Raw genomic sequence first — 26,157 nt, 5'->3', positions numbered from 1 at the left:
AGCTTGAGATGAGACAGGGCAGGCAGGAGCACAGAGATGGTGCTCACCAGCATGGTGAGGGAATTGTCTACCTGCTACTCCACCACAGAGCAGGGGTGTGCAAAGGCTCTGCCTGTGTGCTGCCCCTCTGGTGACAGCTCTACATCATCACCAGGGTAGAGACCGTCTCTTTTCCTACCAGTGCCTTCTACACCACCCAACAGCCGTGCCAGGACAGGGCTTAGTGGAGACCAAACCTGAAGCCTGCCTTACCCACAGCAACTTCACAAGCGGAGTTTTTTGAGCCAGCTTGGACAGACACCTCTGCGGGGAGACAGTAGAAGGCGGTGGTGAACCAGAGTCAGCAGAAAGAGCCCCTGCTCGGGATGTTGGAGGCTGCAGCCTGTTGTGCGTGTTCCCCGCTCACAGAGGGGAGGTGGGTTCTCTCAGTACTTGTTCAAGACGGTGCTTCAAAACCGTCTACAAAGCCCACGGCAGGGCTGTGCCGCAGGGTCAGGGAGCGGGCTGGATCTGAAGCGAAGCACGGCTCTAGTTAAAGAATCCTAGCGCTGCAGAGACAAGGCGCAGCAAGGCTTTTGGCAAACAATGAGAGCAGCGCTTGTCTGGAGCAGAAAAAAGCTACAGCTAGGAGCTGACCTTTCCCAAACCTCCTGAGCCGCCGAAGATGAGGGAGAGAAACAGCTGAAGTGAGGTATCCATACAACACTCGAGCAAGCTGTAGAGACAAAAGGGAGGGCTTGGGCTCATTGTAACCATGCTGAATACCAGCCAAGCCTCTCCGTGTCTCTTAGCAGCACTGGAGCAGAAACAGGATAATAAATAACAATAACAACAACAACAATAATAACAGCAATAATAAAAAGTGCATTGCTGGAGAAGAGCGGAAAAGCCAAAGGTGTTGCTGAAAATAATTCATGGCAATGCATTTCCCACCACAACTGAGTCAGCGTGACTCCATGGGCAGACAGCGTGGTCTCCTCTCCCTCAGCAGCACCAGGCTGAGCCTGCGAAAGCAAGAAAGGCTTTTAGAAGAGATCAAGCCTAAGGAAAATTGCTGGCTGGGTTCAGAGCCTCGGCTCTAGCTAAGACGTTTTCCTCTGAGGCTGTACCTTGCATCCAAGGGCCCCACGGCAAACGCTGGGGCGAGAGAGGGGATCACTCCTCCAAAAAGGCAGAGGAGCAGCACCACCCAGGCAGAGCAACCAAGTGACAGAAGACACCTACAGAGACACCTTCTCCAGCCCTTGTCTGGACTGATCAAGGAACCACAGAAAGGAAAAGGGGAAAGGAGAGATGACAAGCTGAGAGGAGCCTCTGGCAGCTGAAACTGGAGTGGGAAGAATGAGAGTCAAGGGTCGCTGAGCACTTCTTACTGCAGTCCCAGCCCTGAGCTGCCCGTGTTCACCAGAACCGAGCTGCTCCTGCAGAAAGAATGGCCACCCATTGCACCAGGTGTGGTGACACCAGCTCAGATCCAAACCTCCCATCCCAACCACGACACTTCTTCAGGCAGCCCCTAATTAGCAGCAGGAAGGGAGCGGGATGCTTCATTACCAGGGAAGCATCTGCCAAGGTTCAGTTCAGCATTTCCCCGAGCAGGCGGGGGGGGGCACAGGTGGCTGGTACTTCACGAGTAGCTGCCAGGGCAGATGGCACCAGCTCCACCTCCTCGCATCCAACAGTGCCTGCAGATGCCCAAAACGGCTGGAAGGACAGCTGAGAATAGGATGACTCTGCTGTGGCTGACAGGGAGGGCTCCAGTGAGAATGGCTCCAAACCACTGAGACTTCGCTCCACAGAGAGATGTGAGAGTTGGTGAGAGGCTGCAGGCAGCTCAGGAGAACGCTGGTGTTGAATTGGACGCTTGAGCTGGGCCCAAGAGAACGGGTAAAGATGCTGCAGGATGCATACACATACACTGGCCCGTCCTGGGGCACTCCTGGACTGGAGGTGGCAAGAACTATTTTACCAAGCGGGAGTCCACGGCAACACGTGTATGCAAAGGGCTCGCTCTGTGCCTCTGCAATCCTCTCTCCCCACACACAGAGGTTTGCACTGTGCCCTTCTTCAGCCCCCTACATACAAAAAAAGACAGCAGCCAAGGCTTTAAGTTGTGTGCTACCCTCCCCAGCCTGGACCTCCACTTCTCCCCCAGCTCCAGGTATGGCCACACCACTGCTGGCATCAAATGTTCCAGGTAGAAATCCTGGGTCAGCTTTTCAATCCATGCCAACCTTCTTCCAAGCCTCCTGGACTGGAGTAGTGAGGACAGGCAGCAGGGAGACAGCAGCCAGCTGCAGGCAGGGATGGTGGAAAGCACCTTCTGCTTCCAGCTTCAACTCCCCATCCACCTTAGTTCTCCCGTTTACAAAAAGTGTGGATAAGAATAATCACCAAGCCCCCAATGTCAGAGGGTAAATAGCTCAATATAAGTAGCAGGAATTAATAACAAGCTAGCTTCGTCAAGTGCTTTGAGATCTTGAGGTGAAGAGCTCTGTCTAATAAGCCCCAAGCATTCACATTAAAATGTTTCTCCAGCTTAATAACAATAATCATAAACGTAATGTCAAAATTGCTCTTTTCCACTGTACAGAGAAGAAAAAAAACGCTACCAGAGCTGCCTGCTGCCTGCTTATTGCACCCTGCCAGCTCCTCTACTCGCTTGCCCGCGTTCCCCAGCATCACCCGGCCACCAAGAGGAGCACCAGAGAGGGGCTCTAGAAGCCTTCTCTCAGTAGGAATTCTGCCAAGGGAGGAGGAGAAGGAAGAGGAGGAGGGACCCGAACACCTACAGAGGAGGGAGATGAGGAGAAAATGCACAGGCGACTCCTGGCAGCTCCCCCCTCCCCAGCAAGATCTGCTGCTGAAGGCAGAGCGAGTGTTTGCCAGCCTGGACACACTCCAGATCCCAGGGGAGTCCATCCCTTCTCTGAACAGCCCGAGATAATCAGAAAAGCACAGCCAGAAACTTGATTACAGCTTGCGGGTGGGAGATAGGAGGATGGGATGTGCCTGCTTTCATGGCTTAAAGTGTCTCCAGTGCCAGGCAAGGGGTAGGAGACAAGAAAGGCTGACAGCGCACAACAACCTCATTACTGTGCTCTGGACAGATTCGGCCACAAATCTCTGTGGCAAAGGCCACAGAGGGGCTGGAGAACCAAGTCTTATGCAGAGTGGCTGAGGGAACTGAGTTGTTTAGCCTGGAGAAGAGGAGGCTGGAGGGAGACCTCATTACTCCCTACAACTGCCTGAAAGGAGGCTGAAGTGAAGTGGGTGTTAGTGTCTTCTCCCAAGTAACAAGCGTTCGGATGAGAGGAAATGGCCTCAAGTTCCACTACTGGCCACAATTGTGACTTGTCCTGTCCCAGATCCTTTCACCGTTAAATATCTATGATGTTAGAGAGAAGAATCCACCACCACAGAGCAGGCAAGAAGCCATGGGAAACGCTGGACCGTGCCCTTGGAGCCCAGAGAACATCTGCTGGAACAGGTTGCCCAGAGCAGTGGTGGCTGCCCCATCCCTGGAGGGGTTCAAGGACAGGTTGGATGATCCAGTGGGAGGTGTCCCTGCCCAAGGCAGGGGGTGGAACTGGATGGGCTTGGAGTTCCCTTCCAATCCAAACCATTCTATGATTCTATGACTGTTCCTCAGCCAGAAGACAAGAAGCACACACGAGGCAGCAGCAAGCACGGCCAAGGGTGAGGGTGTGCGTGTGACAAACCCTGGGGGCTGAGGTCAACCCTTTCTTCTGGAGAAGGGGCAAAGCCCCAACTCAACCTAAGCAAGGCTGCCTGCTGCCATCCAGCACCCAAGGACAACACAGACACCAAAGACGGGGGAAGCCAGCAAAAAGCAGGGCAGAGCTGCTTTGGGGGCTTCCTTGAGCCCAAAGGACAGAGGGAAACGCAAGCCTCGAGGATGGGGCTGCGCGAGTGTGTCAGGACAGCGAGGGCCAGCATTAATTCTGCATGAGCGAGAGGTGCCCGTTGCCATGGAGATGGGTTCGGCTGGCGCTCCAGACGAGCCTCTCGCCCGTGCACATTTACTCCTCTTCTCCGGCCCACCCTCCCTGTCATCAATATTAATTGCATCGGCCAGGGCTTGCTCGGTGAGGGAGAAGGAGCCACCTGCCCTCCTCAAAGGCTGGGGCTGAGAGAGCCTCACGCCGGCACCGGCAGCAGAGCCGGGGTGGCCATCCTCCCACCGCCCTGGCTACACGTGGCTCAGCACCTCCCAGGCCACGTTGAGATTGGAACCGGCTCTCCCGGCACACAAGTGCAAAGCCACCAGATCAAGTGCCAGTGACACCACACTGCTTAACTCCGTCACTTTTGCTTAGAACCCCTACCCCTGGCATAGGCAGAGCTGCACCAGGGCCACGCTGACACCGAGTCCTCCAGCCTCAGCTTTAGAATCACAGAATACTTTAGGCTAGAAGAGACCTTAAGATCATCAAGTCCAACTGTAAACCTAACATTGCCAACTCCACCACTAAACCATGCCCCTAAGCATCATATCTCCTAATCCTTCAAATCCCTCCAGGGAGGGTGACTCCACCACTTCCCTGGGCAGCTGTTCCAATGCTTCACTGCCTGTTTGGTGAGGTTCTATCTCCTAATACCCAGTCTAAACCTCCCCTGGTGGAGCTCAAGACCATTTCCTCTTGTCCTATCCCTTCTTGCTTGGGAGAAAATAACAGCACCCACTTTGCTACAAACTCCTTTCAGGGAGATGTGGAGTGTAATGACATCTCCCCTTATCTTCCTTTTCTCCAGGCTAAACAATCCCAGGTCCCTCAGCTGCTCCTCATAAGACTTGTGTCCAACTTGTGCTCCAGCACTCGCCTATCTTTACCCACTTCCCTGCCGACCACATAGGACAGGGACTCCACGCGATACCACTGATGTGGCTCTGGAAAGCTGAGGTTTGTGTCACTGGACAGCAGCAAACCAGGGACAAATGCTGCTAAAGGCGCTGCCAGCACCCCTGTGTACAGCTCGAAAGGTACCAAAGGGGATGAGGAAGGCAGCAGCCTTCCGCGCTCATCAGGACTGTGCACGTCTTCTGTTCCACAGCAGCTGCAAATATGAGGTCCCCAAGGCCATAAGAACCTCTGCAGAACAACTTCCCATACCACTTCAGTTTTCAAGCTGGGATGTCCTTAAGAAACCAAGAGAACAGTAGGCATCCACCATCCCGTTTGGGAGCCTCTGTGATGTTCTCAGCTCTCTAAGGACCTTTCTTGCACAGCTCTTCATGTGTCAGAGATCTCTGGGCAGCCAGGTATCTCCTCTTGAGACCGCAGCGTGGTAGTTCAGCATCATCAAACACCTCTCATCTCCTGTGTCACATGAGGAGAGAGCAGGAAAACCCAGAAATGTGGTCAACACAAGCCACAACCTTTTACAGCCCAGCTGTCTGAAAACACTCTTCACCTCTAAAAGCCACCACAGCTGAAATCTAATCTGTGAGCAGCAGCAGAATGGTCAGCACCGAAGCTCATGTCCACCTGGGAAAGGGCAGCCTGGACCCTCACAGGGCTGACACCAGCGATGTGGACAGCACGGGCCAGGGCAGCCAAAGGAGGAGCAGGAGGAGAGGTGACTGCACAGTCTATAATTGGGTGTTGAGAGGGATGGTCAGCAAGGAAAACAAGGTTGATCAGCTGGAAGATCTCAAGGAGATGGTAATAAGGAAGGCGAAGGTGGTGCTGGGGGCGGTCAGGGCGGGGTGGAGCAGGGAGGAGTTGAAAGCATCATGTTCTTGGGTTTAAAACATCAAAGTCACTCTTGCAAATCAAACATTGTCTTAAAAGATTCTCATTAATCTGTCATGAGTCCTGCAAGAACAGCTCTGAGCAGATTGTCACGGCTCCTAATCACTGGGAGAATTCATCAGCCTCCATCAGAGATCGGAGCAGTTTGGAAATGTGCTCCACAAGGGATGTGAGCGAGAAGCCACAGCAGCAGGCTCCCACTGCCCTCTGCACACCCCAACACACGCAGATCCCACTGCATCACAACCAGTGGGACCAGCAGGGCAAGGGAGGGGATTCTGCCTCTCTGCTCTGCTCTCACGAGAGCCCACCTGGAGCCCTGTGTTCCATTCTGGAGTCCTCAGCGCACAAAGGACATGGGTCTGTTAGAGCAAGTCCAGAGGAGGCCACAAAGATGATCGGAGAGCTGGAGGAGGACAGACTGAGACACTTGAGGTTGTTCAGCAGAAGCGAACGCCCTGGGGAGACCTTACAGCAGCCTTCCAGGACTGAAAGGGGCTGCAAGAAAGCTGGGGAGGGGCTCTGGATCAGGGAGAGAATGAGAGGGAATGATTTTCAGCTGAAAGAGGGGAGATTGAGATGAGATCTTAAGGAAAAATGTTTTGCTGTGAGGGTGGTGAGACCCTGGCCCAGGCTGCCCAGAGCAGTGGTGGCTGCCCCATCCCTGGAGGGGTTCCAGGCCAGGTTGGATGGGCCTTGGAGCCCCTGATCCAGTGGGAGGTGTCCCTGCCCGTGGCAGGGGGTGGAAATGGATGGGCTTTTAGGTGCCTTCTGACCCAAATCTTTCTATGACAACACAGCAAGTGGCCAAGAGCAGGAATCTGCCCCAAGGAGCCGCGCTGCAGCAGAACACCCAAAGATTAGCGCACCCAAAGAATGCATCCAGCTGGGATGGCAGCCCATACACAGCCCACGCGAGGGAGGGAAGCAAGGGCAGGAATAAAAATACTTGGATTATTATAACCTGCTCCCACCTGCCTGCAGAGGCCACGCTCTGCAAAGCAGAGTGTTTACATATCAGGGAGATTAGAAAGCTCGGCAAATGAAGGAAGGCTGCAGGAGGCTCTGGACACCTGGAGGGAACAGCAGCTCCTCCCCAGCTGCAGCAGGTCCAAAGCCAGTATTCAGCTGCATGGTTGGATAAAAACATCACGCTGCCTTTTGCCAACCTTTCCCAAGCCCCAGGCTGCCGGGCACTCTGCAAGATCTACTCGTGCTCTTTGCAAGGAGTTGGCTCAGAACCTGGTGGTCTCAGCCAGCTCCATGCCTCCTGCTGTTCTTTGCTCTCCATCTACCCCTTATGAAACACAAAACACAGCGACTGCATCCCTAAGGGTCTACACCAAGCCTGGCCTACCCTCGGCTGCCTCCACCACACGAGTCCATCCTGGCTGGCCTTTTCCTGTGGGACAGAGGAGGGGGCATCCATCCCATGCCCCACCCAGAAGAGAAGACAGCCCTGGAGGTATTTAAGAGACCTGTAGATGTGGTGCTTAGGGATATGGTTTAGTGGTGACCTTGGCAGTGTTTATGGTGGACTTGATCTTAAAAGGTCTTTTCCAATCTGAGTGATTCTGTATCCAGCCTTGATGAACCCAGCAGGCAGAGCGCTCGTTTACACAGGACAGCCTCCCAGACTGCCCCAGCCCCACATCCTCCTGGAGGAGCTCCTGGATCCCTGCTGCGGGCAGAAGATGCCTGGCTCAGCTGAGCAGCACTTGGCACATCTGGAACAAACACATCCACAACAACTACAGCCACTCCTGTTCCCAGCAAACACCTTCCTGCCACCGAAATGGCGAGAATCCTTGTGTCATCGTGGCTGCCCCATCCCTGGAGGTGTTCAAGGCCAGGTTGGATGGGGCTTGGAGCCCCTGATCCAGTGAGAGGCATCCCTGCCCACAGCAGGGAGTTGGAACTGGATGGATTTGAGGTCTCTTCCAGCCCAACCATTCTATGATGCTATGATGCTAAGACCACGGAGCACATTCCTGCAAAACTAACATTCAATGGGCAAGAAAGCCTGTGCCACAGCACAGCGCCAGGCAGGATTTGCAGCGGGCTGACTTGGGAGCCGGTAACGATGCACTCGCTCTCTCTGAAAGGTATCACACATCCGCTCCTGCATGACACAGCCAAGAAGAGAAGACAAAGCAAAACAAAAGTTGTATCTTTGTCATGACACCCAAAAGATAGCCTTGGGAGACAGGAGGCAGAGATGTGGGGAGAGTGAGGCACGCTTGGGGATCTGCAACCTTAGCAAGGACTCAATACAGGGAAAAACATGAACGCATCTTAGCAGTTCTCCCATCTTCTCCTCCTCTAGTTCTTAAGCCACATAACATGAAAGTGCATAAATTGATCCCCAAGAGAAAGCTCAAATCTCACTGTAAATGGAGAAGAAAATGCTCTCAAGAGATCAAACGTGGTGTCTAATAACTGCTGCTACCTTGTCTACCGCTCAGCTTTTGAAGAGCTATGTTTAGCATCTCTCCTTTCTCTCCAGAGCAACCCTGAAGCAGTCAGAGCTGGTTCGGCTGAAGCACGCTTTGCTGCGGTGCTGAGGGAAACCTTCGCTCCCACTGCGGCAGCAGGCAAGAAAGCCACACTGGTGAGCACACGGGGATGAAGGTCCACAAGCAGAGAGCCCAGTCTTGGCTCCCGAGCTGCTGCCTCACTGCCGCAGGGCGTGAGTATGAGTGAGAGAAAAAGAAGGGGAACCCAAAGATGGAACCACAGCAACTTCATCGCAGGATCGCAGCAGGGGCTGGCCAGCTTCACGCTGGAGGTGTGAACTGCCCAGAGTTCTGGGGCAAGCAGGAAAGCACTCCAGGTCACCCTCTCACCTGGATGCAAGGCCATACCGGCACTGCAGGAGGATCAGCGTTTCAGTCTGCGCTGCAGTGAAGTCTTCAAGAAGGAGTAGGCACCACGTAATTAAAAGCGAGCAGCTCCTGAAAAGCCTGGCACAAAAATTTCACCTTGCACAGAGCGGTTTTCTTTTCTGTTCCGTGATGTGTGACAAGACTTCCCGCCACGCTCCGATGCTCTTGAGTCCCTTCTCGCTCAGCAACACCAGCCTCGACCCAGCTGATGCAGCCAGAGCTGCTGGAGCACCGTCACTGCTCATGCCGCTGAAGCTCTGCCCGAGAGTCTTGGAGGCAGGATACCCCAGTGCCACCCAGCAGGTGCGAGGTGCTCAGGTAGAGGATGCAAACCTCTCCCTGCTCCCCACCATGCTTCTCCACACATAGACTCAGCATAATAGGGCTTGGGAGAGGAACGCAAACACCACCATCAGGCAGCAGAGCATCTCCACCGAGTAACATGGCCCTGGGGCAGCGAACAACCCAAATCCAGGGGCATCCATAAAAACATTGAATGCCCCAAGCTGGAAGGGACTCACAAGGATCATCTCTGTGTAGGACAACCCCAACACTCACCCCATGTGTCTGAGAGCTTGTCCAAATGCTTCTATATGGCTTAGTAATGGACAGGTACAGTTGGACTCAATGATCTCAAAGATTGTTTCCAACCTAGTGATTCTATGATTCTTAAATATTGTCAAGCTTGGCACTCCTTCCCTGGCTCCCACGTGAGCAGAGCAGCTTTGAGTCCTGCTGGCTGCTCGTGGCTCCAGAGCGGTCTGCTCTTGGCTCTGCCATCGTGTTCCACGTGGACCTCACTAAGCACCGAGGCCGCAAGGGCTTTCCACACCCCTGCAGAGCACCGTGGGGAGAAAGGCGGTAGGAAGAGAGGGATAACGGGGTGCCGAGCCTGAGAACCCACTGCTTCATCCTATGTTCCACCTGAGCAGCCACCCCAGCTTTCTCCAGCCTGGCTCCAAGGCTCAGAGAAGGCTTATTCTTCTCCCTGCCCTCTGCAGTGCAAACACCGCAATGAATCTTGCCTCCCGCACGCGCCTCCACCAAGGTACACTGCAAACAAACAGAAATCAAACCCCTCGTCACAGATGCTGCAAAAACAAGGAGAGGGGAGGAGGTATCCTCCAAATCCAGCACCACCATCTCTTTCACCCCAGGGGATGCAGCAAAGCAGAGCCCACCCTGCCTGCCCCCTGCCCTGCACCTGCCAACACCCCCTCCAGAGCTCTCCTGCCCTGGGGGACGCAGCTGAGCCAACATCCTCCCCCTCTCCAGCTCCTCAGACACTCCCCAGCTCCTGCCTGCCACTGAGAAGAACGAGGCAGCTGGGATGCCACAGGCCAGTCCTTCAGCTGGGGAAAAGGCAACAGCCTCCACAGAGCATAGAATTTAAGTCAGACAGTCTTTAAGACTATAGAACTTAACAATCCCCTGCCCAGCTGCGGGAATGCCAGAGATTTGGGAGAAAGCAGCAAGTTAACAGCACTAATGGGCTCGTTTCAAAATGAAGCAGACACCGCTCTATAGATTGATGCGTTTCTGAAGAGTTTTCTGGGGTAGAAATTGGTATTGGAGGGAAAGAAGAGATAAATAGCATGAGTGCTAATTAGAGACACCTCCCTGCTGGCTGACAAAGTCTTTCACCTCCAGCATCGCTGGGGAGTGGTTGTGGCTGCAGTACCTTTTGTGTACCCAGGAGAGGGTCTTTGCAGAAGAGATGCCCGAGGTGCAGGAGAAGCCATTTCACATGAAAAATGAGGTGTGACATTGCCAGGGCAGCTGATGACTCCTGACAGCTTTGCACCAGGAAAGGATCACAGCAGACCCTCCAGTAACAGGGTTTCCAGAGAGAAATACCAAGTTGTAGAGCCTTGGCCAGTACCGCTGGGCAGAGATCTGTTGGCTCACGGTGCTGGCTGCCAGCTGGTGGCAACGCACTGCTCGCCACAGAGCTGGGCAGGCTTGTAGATGATGAGGATCTGGCCCAGAAGAGGTGACAACCTCCAGGGAGCTCAGCAGGAGATGCAGCAATCGAGGAACCTTGCTGTGACAGACGCTGGCACTGTCACACTCTCGTGCTGGGTCACAGCCCCCTCCTCAGAGCATTCATCACCCACCGATTCCTCACCCACCACTTTTGTCCCACCACCAGGTACAGCCTGGGGAAAGGAACGCGGTGCAGGAGGCAGAGACTCTCCCCTGCCTGTCCCTCATGGATGGGGAGGGGAAGGCAGCAGGAGTCAGCAGCTCCTGTTGGTCAGACAGCCAGGCACGGTTCTCACCAGCACAACACCTTGTCCTCCCACCAAAGCCACCCTGAGAGCAAGCCCAGGACAGGAGAGCCAGTGTCATTACTTGGCAAACCTCAGCCAAACTCCATCAGCTTAAAAGCGACATCACAGCCCCATCTACATCCATGGGCTCCACACGAACCAGAGCCACATCTCCAAGCCAGCCCAGGTGATGAACAATGCCCCTGGTAAAGAGAAACAGAAAGGACCAGCCCCAAGGGGAACCTCTTCCCATGCCCCCTGCTCCCCTCTACCCAGAAACACTCCCCAAAGATGACGTGAGGCATTTGCACCATATTAGACTCACAAAAGGAGGAGCCTCATTTGGCAGCCCACCAAGGGTGGTAGTTTTCCATCTCCTGTGGGGACCAGAGATCTTTTGGAGTATGTCATCTGGCTGGGCTGGGCTGCTAATATTTTGGAGCCCTAAGCTAGGAGTTACACCTACGTTCGTTTTTATTTTTGCTTTGGATGTCTTCTCTGGTCCAATTATAGATTAATCACATTTTATCTAGCATCCGTTTCTCCTCCGCCTCCTTCCCCACCCCCATCAGAGAAGACAAGATAGAAAGAAACAAACGTGTTATTAATTGGCTGCTGTTTTCGGTTGGGTTCTTATCCGCACACGTGAAACTAGGGAGGCTGGGGAAGGTGACTGAGCAGACTGCCAGAGGAAAGCAAGGCATTTTAAGCCTGATTTCCAGAGAAAACAAAGCTCCTATGATGACATTATCTGAGTATGTGCTTGCCTGCCCGCATCCAACAGCTTTTAAAACCATTGACTGATAACAGCATGGCCTCAAAACCCAAAGTTCCTACAGGTCTGTGAGACTCAAAGGCTTTAGTAAGCCCAGAGGAAAGGTGTGAGATGCTGATGAGTACACTGCTCATCACAGAATGGTTTGGGTTAAAAGAGACCTTAAAGCCCATACAGTTCTACCCCTCTGCCATGGGCAGGGACAACTTCCATTGGATCAGTTTGCTCAATGCCCAATCCAACCTGGCCTTGAACACCTCCACGGATGAGTGATACCTCTTTCTGGCCAGTGTAGTTGAGATACCTGATGTCCAGCTGAACATCAGCTTCCAAGGGGCTCTTGATGCGGATAAGGCTGAAATCATTTGCCAGCTGGAACACAAGCCCAGTGGAGTTTTCGTTAGCATTTACACGGTGTTACCAGCTGACTAATCCAAGACTGGATGGGCTGGGATGAATCAACTCTGGCTGCACAGCAGAAGCAGTAACTTAGTAAAGCACCAACAGCATCTCAGCAACCTCTGCTAACCTCAAAAATCACCTCTCCCCGAGTTGCTCAGCCCACGTCCCACGTACTTGCACCAGAGAGATTCCTCCCTGCTTTGTACCCACTTCACATCTTGCTGCCACGAGCCAGCACAACCAACTCTAGTTCTCTTCCAGTGAGACCAACACCAGCTAAGGTAGCAAAGAGTCCCAGGGGAACACCACGTCCACGTCATTTCTCTCTGCTCGGCCTACCCTTGCTCGCAGGGCTGGAGAGGGAAGATCTACTGCTCATAGCGAGATGCAGCCTTGAGCTCCAAGGCCCAGGAGCTGAAACAAGTCACCTCCCTCACTGTCCAGGTTGCTCTGACACTACACCAGAAAAACAGATGGACCAAGGGAAGCAGAATGTTCTTTGTAGCTGTTTCCTCAGCCCATCACCTTCCCGTGGTCCTTCTCTCAACTGTAACGCTGCCACAAAGCCATTTGCCTTTGGTTGGTTTGCTCCTGTGCTCGCAGAGCAGCACGCCCTCCCACATCAGCTTCTGCTTCCTCCTCTTTTTGCCAGGAAGACAGGGACAAACACAGAACTGGATTCAACACCGCTGCTTTTGAGGACAAGGTCCCTTTCTCCAGTCCCTTCCACAGCCTCAGTAGAAGAACCAGTAAAGCTCTGCAAACTGCTGGAGCTCACGGACGATCCCATCTTCCTTCCCCACCTCCACTACAGCCACCTGGGAACACTCCGCAGAGAAAGGGCTTCTGTGCCTCGCAGGGACAGACACTCTCCCCTCCCTCCCTCCCTCCTCATCCCGCAAAGCCACGCTCCTGCATTCCCAGGGCAGGGGCAAGCGCAGGGCACAGGCACGATGCAGGACTGCTCCGGGCACAGAGAGCAGCCAGGCAGCTGCAAAATAGATCAGTAGGTCAGGAGTGCTGCTGTTGGAAGCACGAGAGGCTCAAGCCATTCGCTCTCAAGTGCATCCTGAGCACAGGAACTGAGCTTCAGCAAGCGACGGTGTACTTACCATCTCGTGGCGTCGGTGGCGTCTGAGTAAAATAACTATTGGGCTTGTCTGTAAAGAAACAGAAAACACAGGGCTATCAGCAGTTTGCTTTTGCACACCCTCTCCTCCTCACCCCAGAGCCCAGTATTTCAGTCCTTCAGCACACGTGCCCAGCACAAGCAGGCATCGACCCCCGGGAGGTCCTGCAGCTTGGAGGGAGCAGCAGGAACAGGAGCCAGGAGCCCCAGCTCTCCCACCTCTATCAACGGAGCATCTCTGGCTTGGGATCTGGCAGCAGCCCTCTGCTGCCTGGCAGGGCTGGGGCTTCCACCCAGGGCTGCAATGCCCATCACGCTGCGTATCACCTCTCGTACACGCGCCCACCTGACTCACCAAGTCGTTTGGGTTGAGTGGGGTGGCAGGAGAGCGCTGCAGCCTCCAAGGCAAGAACAGAAAGGTGGAAGAAAGGAGGGGTTTGGGGCAGCAGAAGAGGAAAGCTCTCACCGACACGACCACAGGTCCCTGAGCAAGGTGGCACAGCCTCAGCCCCAGCCAGCCCTCTCTAGCTGGCTTAGTGGGCACAGTGGGGCTGGGCTGACGTTTGGACTGGCTGATCTTAGAGATCTTTTCCACTCTGAATGACTCTGTGATTTGGGTCACTCTTGATTAAGCAGGAGGGCGAGAAGAGTGCCAGTCAGACCCTGTTGTCCTGAACGGGAAACACCCCAAAGCCAGTTTCAAACTGGGCTCTGCCCTCCATGAAGCAATGTGCCCAGGGCAGCCCAGCCAGGCTGTGGCAGAGGGCAGCCCACTCCTTACCAGCCAGGCTCTTCCCCTGCCATCACCCAGGCCCGGCTCCCACCAGTGCTTTTTAAACACATTTGTGTTTTACAGCTTTACCCAGCTCTTTTCTAACCACGCACACAGCAGGGGAAACACAGCATTCCCAAACTAGGCTGGAGGATTCGCCTGCCCTCTAAAGGTTTTTCTCACAGCAGGTGTTTGGCACTTTCCAGCATCAAGGAGGCCAAAGAAATCAATGCACAATGGAGTTATCCACAGGCTGTGCCTAGAGAAAGCCAGGCACCAAGCGGACAAGCACCTGTGTGAGGATGAGGCAAGAGAACGTAGTTCCTAGAGCAGCTGGAATACATGGACGTACCCAGACCTGCGATCTACTCAGCCACACCAGGGCTCAGATCAACAGCCCAACCACAGGAAAAAGTCCTCCGTCTTGCCTCAGCCCTGTGCTGATTGTTCTGAGCAGGAGAGTGTATAGAGAGCAAGGATCCTGGAGCAGCTTAGGAGGTACATCTCCCACCCACTGTGCATAGTGACGGGGGCCTGAGGATTCCGCAGTTTATAACAAGGGAGCAGCAGAAGCCCCTACCCAGGAGGGCTCACAGGAGCCCACCCTTTGCCCCCCAGGTCCCAAACAACCTTGCTGAGACCCCCACCTCGTACACAGAGGGACTGCATCCCCCCCAGGACGTGACCTCGAGCAGCAGGTCACAAGATGCAGTATTTTGGGAGCAAGGGGAATGGGACATGGGACACAGAGGGTGCTGGCACAGCTGAGAGCACGAGCACACATACACGGTGGGGAGCTGGGGGTGACCCATGCAACCATACAGCTCCGCTCCGCAGCTCTGGGACAACAGCATCTCAAGGAAAAGTGGGGCAGAGCTGTGGAGGGGGCTGTCACCTCCCTGGCTTCTCCCCAGAGAGCAGCAGGTGAGTGATGAGCACTCAGCAGCATCGGAGCCCCGGGCACCACTGACCTAACCCCAGCCTCTCCCTCCCCAGCACCTGCCATGCACCTGAGGACACCTACAGTTGTTGAGGAAGAGCAGCACAGCAAATCCCAGGGTCGAAGTGGCCAGGAGAATGAGGCAGATGTTGCACGGGATCATGAAATATCGCACCACCAAGGAGACCTTGTGCTGATACATGCGGTCCCGCTCCAGGGCCCCCGGCGCCATGGGGTACTGGCAAGCTGTCATGCTCGGCCGTCACGCTGCAGGCCAAAGCTCAACCCGCTGCCGACCCATCCGAAGCAGAGTAGCCACAAAGCTCACACAGATCCCTCTTCCCCCCGTCCCTGGTTGTCTTTGGCAGCCACAAGACCTAAGTTTTCCCAGAAGTTCCCATCCTCCGCTCGCCGGAGGGCAGGGCAGGTTGGGGACACCTTCAGGAGCAAGAGTTTGTCCCCACATCTGCCATCTCAGAAGCACAGCTTAGGGGCCAGGTCTGAGCCCGTTCCAGAGAGGCACCCTCAGTCCTGCGCTCAGCAATCCCTCGTCCAGCCTGGGAGATGTCGATCCACGCTTGTTCGTAGAAAGCAAACTCAACAACCTCACACAAAAGCGCTGAGAGCTGAAGTTCCACGGCTGAGCCCACCAGGACAGGGACAAGCTGCTACCGGCGTGGGGACGGTGAGGGCTGTCACAGCACCGACACGCGCCGGCTCCCAGGAGCAGGGCTGGGACAGGGACAGCGCGAGGGGTGCCGGCATGGGACCGCTTTCAGTCTCGCAGCCTTGGCAATGTCTGTATCCTCTTGGCAGAGATGGGAGGGGAGGTCTCACCGCGCTGGCAGCGTGCAGCTGCCCCTCGGCTCCCCACCAGCGTCGCTCCAGGAATGCTGAGCTCCCTCCGTTGTCCGCACGTCTGCTCCGGGGCAGGTACCCCCACCCTCACCGGCTTCTGACCCTCCCAAGCAGCTCCTCCAGGTACCGCGAGCGGCCCAAGGATGCTGCTCAGTTTGCCCACACCCTGGCTGAGTGCAGGCACTCCTGTTTCCACGCCCAGGCTCCCTTCACAGCCGCCACACATCCATCCCCGCTCAGCTCCGCTTTCCTGCCGTGCAGCCGGTGCTCAGCGCTCCCTCGCCGCCTCCCGTCCTCAAGCGAGTCGGGCTCCAGCTCCCCGGCACCCTTCCAGCCTTCCGATGAAAAAGAAGAGGCTGCAGGCTGGCTTCTCTCCCTCGGTGGGCTGCTGCTTTGCAAACCTCGCCGGCAGAGATCGACACTCCCCAGCGCAGACACCGTGGCCAGGGCGGGCCAGCTGCCCTCCTCACGCTGCTGTGACATGCCAGTCCTTCCCGGAGAGATTCCAGCTCCCGGTGGAGCCCGGCATGGAGAAGCGACACAGGAGCGGGTGACAGCGATGGGAGAGGTGGATGCCCCGGCTGGGTGGGTGGGTGATGGGGGTGGGCGTGCAGCAGGAGCTCCGAGACCTAATTCCAGCCCCCGAGCATCACCCCACGCGTGGAGAAAGGATCGCGCAGCATCAGAGAACGCAGAAACGAGGAGAGAAACCCAATCCCCCACCGCGTCAGACAACGAGGAGAGAAGCCCGAGCCCCAGCGGCATCAGACGAGAGAGCAAGGAGAAGCCCAAGCCCTGGGAGCATCAGAGAAGAGAGAAACGGAGAGAGAAGCCCAAGCCCCGGCAGCATCAGGCAGGGAGGAGAGAAGCCCCGGCAGCATCAGACCCCGAGCAGGGAGCAGCCGGAGCAGCCCGAGCGCCCGCCCCACGCCCCGGAGTTCCCCCGCCTGCTCCTCTGCCCCACGGGGGTCGGTGCTGCCCCCATTCCCTCCCCCTTTCGGTCGAGCCCCGGCAAAAAGGGATGGGGAGAAGCGGGGAAGCCCCTCCCGATCCGTCGGAGGCCAACAAAGGGGCGGGAGCAGCGCAGACAAAGAGAGGGGAGGTAGCGGGGTCGAGATGCTCCGGGCTCCCCCGAGACTTGTGCAGAGGCAGAGCAGGGGGACGGGACTTGGGAAGACCTTCTCCTCACCCTGTTTGCCCCCTCGGGATGCCGAGAGGTGGAGAAAAGCCCCCGCGTCCTCCCCAGCATCGCCCCAGGCAGACAGGGCTGAGACCCGCAGGGACAGGGCAGGGTCAGACCGGCTATCAGGAAAGATTTCTTCCCCGAAAGGGCTCTGAGGCACTCGCAGAGCTGCCCGGGGAGGTGGTGGAGTCCCCATCCCCGGTGGGGTTTAAAAGGTGGGTAGAAGAGGTGCTCAGGGATCTGGTTTAGCAGTGGACAGGGACGGTTGGACTCGATCTCAAAGATCTTTTCCAACCAAACAGTTCTACAATTCTATGACAGAGCCATGAAACCAGCAAGAGCAGCCCCTAGTTCCTATTTTTTAGGACATTTATTCCAAATGGCAAGGCATTGGCACGCCCTGATGGACAGGACAATCCCACCACAAATGCCCAAGCAGCTGGACCGGGCTGCGGTCGCAGGGACGCAGCTGGAGCCGGAACCCCTGCCTGCTCTGGGTCCTTGCTGGCACTGCCAGCGCACCAGCTGGACCAGGGAGGAGGAGAGCACGGAGAGGAGAAAAGAGGAGCAGGGGGACAGATGCACCATCAAGCTGTGCTGCTCCCTTCCTTGCCTACCTGGGTATTTCTGCCCTCCAGAAGCCTTCGATCACAGCTTCCCTTTGGCAGGATTCTGCCAGAACAGAGAGGAGAGCTGGCAAGAGCAGAGCTGGGCTGAAAGCCAGAGGGAGGTCAAGGCCAAAGAGCCCAATTTCTTGGGTGAAGGTCCAGCAGTGGAGCAAAAGCAAACAGCAGGGCAGGGCAGCCAGAGCCTGAGCCACCCCAAAGGCAAGTGATACCTGGTGCCCACAAGATAAAACTGCGGTCCCAGCCCCTCCGCTCTGTACCTGTTCTTCACAGCACCTCTCCAGGCTGAGTTTCTGGTGAGACGGTGTTCCCTGGCAAAGCACACAGCTCCTGGAAAGCTGCTTCCCTGCCCACAGTACCACCACACACCTACAGCGCCGCGACCCCTGCCACCTCATTTGGAAGGCACCATGGTCCTTGGCAAAGGGGCTGAGCTCTTCCTCACCACGGAGGAAGAAAGCGGCTCTGAAGACTACAAACCAAACTGCGAGAGGAAGGCTCTTCTATTACAGAGCCACCTGAACACAAGTCTGGGCTGACTGTGCACACCCTGCACTTTCAGAGGCTGCTTTATCATCCAGGTCATGGGAGAGAAAAGCTCTTGCAGCCTCCCCTGTCCCCCCGGGCACTGCGGAGGGGCTGTCTGTACCCCGCAGCATCGCGCGCGAGGCAAGGAAGGAGTTCTCAAACACTCATCCCATGCTCAAAAAGCAAGATGAGCACTGTGGGAATGTGACAGCAGGAAAATCCACTGCGGTCAAACTGGGAAGCTCACTGCAGAGAAGCTGCTTTAATTTCCTCACATCTTCCCTTGCTCAGCACCAGCCCAGCAGCTGCCACGGCCGGGAAGAGAAGCACAGCTTCCCCCCAGCTGGGTTGTGGCACTGCCCCACCGCTCGGCAGTGCTCTCCTCTATTCTCCCCCTGGGATTATCCGGTGCTGTGGCTCCATGCGAGGCAGGCACAGCGGCGATGCCAGCGATGCCACCTGCAGAGCTGCACAGCCCTCTCTTCCTGGGAGGTGCCCAGCTGGCTGGCCAGCAGCATTCCCACCACCCGCTCCTCCAAAAGGCAACACCGACTTGAGATGGGAGAATAACCCTTGCTGAGGCCTCCCTGCCTCTGCCTGCTCCCGCCGTGCTGCCCCTCCCTCCCTTCCCTTGGCAATTCACCTGGAGCCTGAGGGACACAAACACAGAAGCTGAATCCACCCACTCTCCCCTCCAGCAGGGAGAGGCAGAGGAGATGAGTGGTCCTTTAGCAGGTCATCTTGGGCACCAGGAGGCAGCAGGTTGCAGGATCTCCTTGTGGAACCAACACAAGCTGCCCTACAGCCTCTCCACAAAGCCACGCTGCGCCTCTCCGCTGGAGCCACGGGCTGGGAGCATCCTGGGTGTCCCAGCACCGCAGGTGCAACTCGCCAAGAGCAGTACAGTGAAGACGAAAAACAGAGAAGGGAGGAAAGAAATCCAAGTCACGTCCCAGACGTTGCTCCTCTTTAAACCTGCATCATTCCCTCCCCTCCCTGGGGACTGGCAGAACATGATCCCAGCTTGCAGGAAGGCATGGGCTGCATCCTAACCACCCTGCCAGCAGGGGAGCCCACACGAGAGGGGTGCTTGATGGCCTCACGTCCAAGCAGTACAGCAGATGGGCATGCACCCCAGGAGCCATGCTCTTCCCAAAACACACACAAGGGCTGCAAAGAGCCCCAGAGAGCTCAAATGTAATGAGGGCTCAGCAGGAAACACGCTGCCAAAAAGTTTCTCCCAAGCAGATTCCTGCTAGGAACACATCTCAGGAGCCCCCTCACAAGCAAAGCCCTCTCTGGGGAGAGTGGTGATGAGCCAGGTGAGAAAGGGCTCCTCAGCCAGCACCAGAAGCCGTGAGGCTGCCTCCTGGGACATGGCACAACACCCCTCCCTTCGTCAGGGATGAGGCATGAGGACTGAGCAAGTTGGAGCACCCTGATAAGCAGATGGAGACCCCCACTCTTCCAACCCTCAAAGCGTAAGCTCAAGTCCTTGCCACTGCTGCCTCACTGCCAGGACGCTCCCCAGCTACCACAGCTCCCTGGGAATTCCTGGAGCATCACACAAGAAGCCAAGATCTTCCCAAAACGTGAGGCAGAGTGCCTTTGCCCTCCCCGCTGCTTGGCCTAGTCCTGCATCTGCTCTGTTCTGGGATGCAGGTGCCAAACTCCCACCTGATGCCTCCACTGGGGCTCCCCTGGCAATCCCAGCACTCGGAGGCTAAGCCCAAAGCCTTGACTTCGAATAAAGGAAGAAACAAATCCCCAAAGGGAAGCGAGGACGGTGGAAGCAAGGACATTTGCATCCTTCTGCGCACATGTTTACACATGCAAATCAGCCACTGCACAGTCCTGCTTTTCTTCCAAGGGCTGCAGGACTCTGCCCCTCCAGCCATGTGGGGGCCACTTTGAGGGGTAGCGCTGTCTCTGATCTGAGCAGCCTTTGTGTCCTGCAGGAGGCAGGTTCACACTCCAGCATGGGCAAATCAGCTCATCATCATCTTGGGAAAGACAAAGCGCTTGCATCTTTGCCCCTCGTGAGTTTTTTAGATGAAGCTTTATAATCAGAAAAGCCATTTGCACTGGGGAGACATCACACTTGCCTGGTCCATCCATGTAGGTCATCATTTTTGTTCTTTGTCTCTTTATCCCCCTTCTCCCCAGAACTGGCTGCATGCAGACACCCGTGTAGAGCTATAGGATCCTCTCGCGCCAGCTACAGCACACAGGGACAGCCCGTCTGCTACCCCCTCTCTGCTGACCATGCCCACCACACACGCTCAGCTCTTCCCTTTACACTTCAGACAGCAGCACATGAAGGACCAGACAGGAAAGTACAGCAAGACTCGACAAGTTGGAAGAGCACATAAAAGCCAGCTTTGGTTCCATAATCTTGGCTCAGAAGTGAACATCTGGAAGAGCTGACCAGTGAGCCCAGTAGCACTGAATGCACACCACCAGCTCCAGGCCAGCCTGAAGCGCAAAGGAGTGGCTCTGCATGAGCCAAAGCCACCAGAGATATAGGGACAGCTCGGACCTCCCAGTACCTCTAACTGTAGTTCAGTCCGCACCGGGACAGCCCTGCCCAGCCACAGGCAGGAGGGAATTGTCCCTCAGCCACACCAAGGCTCCATCCACTGCTCATCACCCCCTCTCTAAGCAATGCCAAGCGCCTGTGCTGACAGTACTTCTCCCTTTCCTCCCCGCTGGGACTGGGAGCATCCTGACCGAGGCTGCAGGTGCTGGGAGGAGGGCAGCCCCAGCAGGGAGCAAGAGGCAGAAAGTCACCGCGGCTGCCAGGGAAGAAGAGGGAGGGATGAGTGACCTCAGGCCAATTCAGCATCCTCAGACACAGCTGCTATTCTTCTACTACAGGCAAGAAAACATTATCCTTGAGCTCATCCATATTCTCTCCCCCCCCCCCCAGTTTTCCAAATTAAAGCGTTCGCTGCATTAAGGCCTCCATGTAGTCACCAGCCAGTTTAAAACCTGGTGCCATTAATGGGTTTATTTCTGGGCTTGCACAGCGAGGATGTCACAGCTGCTGCCAAAACGCCGCAGCCAGGCAGAAGGGGCTGGGCTGGGTGCAGCCGGCAGTGCTCAGCATGGCAGGATGGTAGCTCTATCCTCTTGCTTCTCAAGCACGAGGCTGGCAGGAGACACGGACTCGCCCCAGCACATCAGCACTGGGAGCAGCACGACCCATGGGTGCTGCCCTGCGTCTCTGCACTGACGGGGGAGGCTCGCAAGCATCTTGGGGGACACCATGCCCTCAAGCCACTGGTTACTTGGGAAAAGAGAACACCAGCAGGCAACAGCAGTTTTATTTCCTTCATTTTTGGCGACCAAAGGCCAGAAACCAGCCTGCAGCACCAAAACCTAGGGCTGCTCTGGGACCCGACCGACAGCTGTCAATCTCTCCCTCCTCACAGACCTGGCAGAAATCCCCAGCTCCTGTTTTTGCCAGGCTGCTTCCCCCCATCCGGCTCCCTTCTCCCTAATCCTGTTTGGCAAGGAGCTAATTGGGATTTATCTGGCAGCACCCAATGCCTAGAGATCCATTTTGCTCTTCCTCTGGGGAGAAGGAGGAGGGAGCCTGCAGAAGGCGTTTGCACATTCTCCCTTCCCCATCCCCTCCTGCAGTTTTACAGGCTAATTACCAGCATTACAGAGAAAGGAGCAGGAGGGGGAGAAAGTGGGGATTTTAATTATTTCATTTAACACTTGGCAGGACCCAGCTTGACTCCTGCTGAGCAGCACTTGGAAATAAAGAGCTTTTAAACCCTACCAAGGGGAGACAGGGGAGCGGGTGGCGGCCGGGTTGGTACGTGTGCTGGGAGTGGAAAGGGGTGTTAATTCACACCATTCCTAATAAACAGCCGTGCCACACGGCGCTGGACAAGGGGTGCCTGGCTGCCTGCTCTGATCAGGAGGGTTTCCCCACTTAATGACTCTATTCTGAAACAGCTCCTTCCTATCACGCGACTCTGGGCTGCACAGCTGTCTTCCAGATGTGCTCAAGGATGCCCAAGCACAGCGTCAGAATGGGCCACATGTGTGCGCCCGAGGAAATACAGGCCACCCCCTCCCAGCACTGCAGACCCTTCTCTGAGCTGGTGGTCACAACTATAAAGCAGCCCCCGCATCAATTCTGGACATGGTTTAGGAGGCACGGTGGGGTTGGGCTGATGGTTGGACTGGGAATGAGCTTAGAGGTCCCTTCCAACCTGAAGGATTCTAGGACTCCGTGTTCCCACACCACACGAAGCTCACACCTCTTCCACCCAGCTGCCTACACGCAACGGTCAATGGGTTTTACTATTAAAAAGGGAAAATATAACAAGGTTTGCATGTCAAACTCGGTGTCCAGATATAAAAGAACAGGGGTGCTGCCCAAAAGGAGACACACAGCAAAGGAAAAGCAACCCAAGGGAGGGATGCGATGCATCCCGGCACTAAGCCACACAGACCCCACTGTTCTGGCCAAGGAGCTGAAGCACCCTTCGCCCAGCCCTGTCACCCCAGCAGCCCCAGCCCTTCCAGCGGGCTCACACTGCCACCTGCCGCTCTCCCAACCCCTTTGCACCGTAAGGAACTCCAGCTGTGGCACTAACACAACATAAGGGTGATGAGGAAGAGAAGCCTCTCCCTTGCTGGGGACAAACACACCTTTCAAACGCTTCAGGGGCTACAGTCTGCCCTGAGCTGACACTATCCTGTGGCTTCTGCTCCCCTGAGATGGCACCAACTCCCTCCACCAGAGGAAGAACCTTGCCTGACTACTGGACTGCTGAATTGCTCGAGCCTTCGGCCTCTCTCCGTGCTGACTGAGCTGCCAGATGTCGCTTTCGCCAACCCTCTTCCAAACGCACACCAGTTGCTTTGCAAGCTGATGTCAACTTGTTCATCTGCGAGAGGGCGTGAGGATCAGCTGGTGCTGCAGAGTTCCTCCGGGATACGATAACACGGGGAGGGTGCAAATAGGAAGAAACAGTAGAAAACAAATGATGAAACAAGCCGACAGCACATTTCTGGAGCAAACACCCAGCAGGCTAAAATTAGCAGGTATTCCTGGCACTCTGGATAACTTCCCACCGAGGAAGCAGCTGTCACCAGAGGGCTTCCAGACAATGAATGACATCCTTCAGCAGCAGGGATGGGGGTACATCCCAAACAGCAGCGTTGGCTGGAGTTAGGGTTCTGCCAGTAACCACCTAACAGGTCTCAGATTCCTAAAAGCGCATCAGCAGAGAATCATAGCACCACAGAATGTCTTGGGTTGAAAGGGACCTTAAAACCCATCCAGTTCCAACTCCTCTGCCACGGGCAGGGACACCTCCCGCTGGATCAGGGGCTCCAAGCCCCATCCAACCTGGCCTGGAATGCCTCCTGGGATGGGGCAGCCACAGCTTCTCTGGGCAATCTGGGCCGGTACCTCCCCACCCTCACCGTGATGAATTTCTTCCTAATGTCTAATCTAAATCTTCCCCCTTCTAATTTAAAGCCATTCTTCCTCATCCTATCACTCCACGTCCTCATAAAAAGTCCCTCCCCAGCTTTCCTGGAGCCCCTTTCAGCACTGGAAGCTGCTCTAAGGTCTCCCCACAGCCTTCTCTTCTTCAGGCTGAACAACTCCAAATTTCTCAGCCTCAAGAGCTCAACTATTGAGAAAACACATCGTGCCAGTGAGAACCAGGAATGCAGAGAGGGTGAAAGCAGCAATACTTCACTTAAGCATCTCAGTCCCTACCCACTACTGACTTTAAGGAGCTGAGTAGCAGCAGTGGGGCGAGGGAGGAACGTCCAGCACCTGCCCTGCGCAAAGTTGAGTCATGTTAACAGCAGAAGCATCCCTTTGCCATGCCAGCTGTACACAGTGCTGCAGGCAGAGGGAGTGCTGGGAGCACTATTCAGGAAAGCCAGAGCTGCTCCAGAGAGCAGCAGCTGAATGCCACACCACAGGGCAGGCGGGCAGCGCTCTGCCACCTCCTTCCTTCCAGCCAGAGCTCTTCAAAGGAACAGGAGGTTGCCTGTGTTCAGCCAGATACCTCACGCTGCTCCCAACCCTGCACCAGGAACTGAGCGATGGCAGCCAAGTGCTCTCACTGCACCTGTTAATCCACAAGAGGGTTTACACTGCCTGGAAATCACACCTGCACCCTTGAGCGGTGCAGCTCCGTGCCAGTGTCTGCCACAGAAGCAGGGCACTGCGACCCCACAGAGCAGCTCCGTGACAGGCACGCGGTCGTAGCTGGGTGCAGCACCCACCCCAGACAGCAGCACCCACCCCAGCCCGAGCCAAGCCGCCTGCTGCAGCACAGCTTTGTTAACCACTTCGTATAAAGCACAAGAGCCACAGAGCGGCGCACGACAGCCCTCCTGGGAGCACACAAAGCCAGGCTTACCAGCAGGGCGAGAGGCAGCAGCATCGTCCCCTCCTGCAGCGCAGAGGAGGACGCACAGCCCATCTGGGCGATGGGTTCACTACTGGTCCACAGCAGCGGTGCTCAGACAAATCCAGGGCAGGCTGCTTCCCTAGGGAGAGCAAAGCCCCCCGAGCTATGCAGTAAGGTGAAAAAAAAGAGAGCTTAAAAACATCACTAGAAAGGAGACAGAGCCAGGAAAAATGTAGGCTTGCACACACCCTCAGGGAAGGAAGGCAGCTGCTCCAGTTGGACCAGGAAGGCAGGGAGAGCTGCAAGAGCCTCTCTGATCAACTACACACCTGCTTGGAGACCACTCGCAGGCACTGCAGAGGAGCCCGTGGATTGGGAAGAGAACAGAGCAGGGGTCAATAGGCAGCACTGGGAACCCAGACCCTTTTCCCCTGCCCACCTGCAGACTGGGAGAGACAAAAGGAGGTGGCATCCAGCTATCACGCTGTCAACCACAGGCAGCTGAAAGCAAAAGCCAATGTGTGTGCCAATGTTGCAAGTAGTGAACTGCATCCGGCTGGTGGGGCTCCTGCACCCAGGATGTGAGCAGAACGCTCTCAACTTGGCTGATGCATCTCAGAGCTGAGGCACGGGGAGCGTTAGCCGCCAGAGGATGCTGTCGGCTTGGATAGCTTCTCTCCTCACTCCTTCTGGACCCAGAGAGGCCCAGGGTCCAGGCCAGGAGTATGCAGCTCTCAATAAAAAACTTTTATGTACCTCTGTTCCCTCTGCAGCAACTTTGCAGCAAAGGCACATTTCCAAGCAAACCCTTAGTGAACCCTCTCGATCTGCACAACGTAGTCTATATATTGTACATAATAAGAGGCACAAAACAGGGAGGAAATACAACAGCAATTGCTTTAAACAGCTCACCCACTACAGCTGGTCCAGTCATAGAACCATGGGGTTGGAAAAGACCTTTGTGATCATCAACTCCAACCAATCCTGGTGTAAATCCCTCCTCCTTGGCTCAGGGGGCTTTGACACAGGCAGACGCAATGCCCAGACCAAGGCTGGCTGAGCTGCCACAGCTCCATCCCACTCCACATCACACCAAAGCGCCAGCTGCTTATCCAGCTACGCACGCGGGTCAGCAATGAACCTAAAGGTCTCAAGATGAGCACACAGTGGGCTGAAGAGCAGCCCCAAAGTCAAAGCTGGTGCAGAGAAGTGTTTGGGTATCTCTACACCCAGACCTGCCTGTACAAGCAGGGGACAACTGCCCATCCACGGTAAACACGGACCTGGAACCTTTTGCTGTGGTAGGGCAGCTTCTGGATGTGCTGGAGAGGGGCAGCAGCACAGGGCGACACTCTGCTTGCCTTGTCCCCCAGCCCAAGCCAGCCTTACCACCGGTGGATGTGCATAAAGGTTTGTGCATGCACGGGGAGGGCGTGAGATGAACCGCCAGCCCCAACCGCATGCCAAGCGCCTTCCTCACATACGGTCTGTATCCACAGCCACCAAACAAAGAGCTGGCCACGAGGCTCCGGGGGATGCCGGGATTCCCAGCACCAGCGATCAGAGGGAAGCAGGCATCCAGCCAGGCTGCAGCCTGTACACCGCACACAC

At 55.7% G+C, this 26,157-nt stretch overlaps 1 protein-coding gene across 5 annotated transcripts in view; it reads right to left on the bottom strand.

The window, feature by feature from the left end:
- The window catches only part of AGRN (agrin), a 118,922-nt gene that overhangs the window by 46,891 nt on the left and 45,874 nt on the right, over positions 1–26,157 (bottom strand). For 4 of the 5 annotated variants that reach the window (XM_054085681.1, XM_054085682.1, XM_054085683.1 and 1 more), the window contains one exon: positions 13,225–13,272. In XM_054085681.1, coding sequence (XP_053941656.1) covers positions 13,225–13,272 — 48 coding nt within the window. Of the gene's footprint in view, positions 1–13,224; positions 13,273–15,037; positions 16,722–26,157 lie in introns of those variants that run through there. The other variant, XM_054085684.1, reaches the window with a different exon arrangement.

This window comes from Cuculus canorus, chromosome 21 (assembly GCF_017976375.1).
Source record: "Cuculus canorus isolate bCucCan1 chromosome 21, bCucCan1.pri, whole genome shotgun sequence".
Classification (NCBI taxonomy): domain Eukaryota; kingdom Metazoa; phylum Chordata; class Aves; order Cuculiformes; family Cuculidae; genus Cuculus; species Cuculus canorus.
Note: the sequence above shows the minus strand (reverse complement) of the source record. Positions and strands in the feature narration are given on the sequence as shown.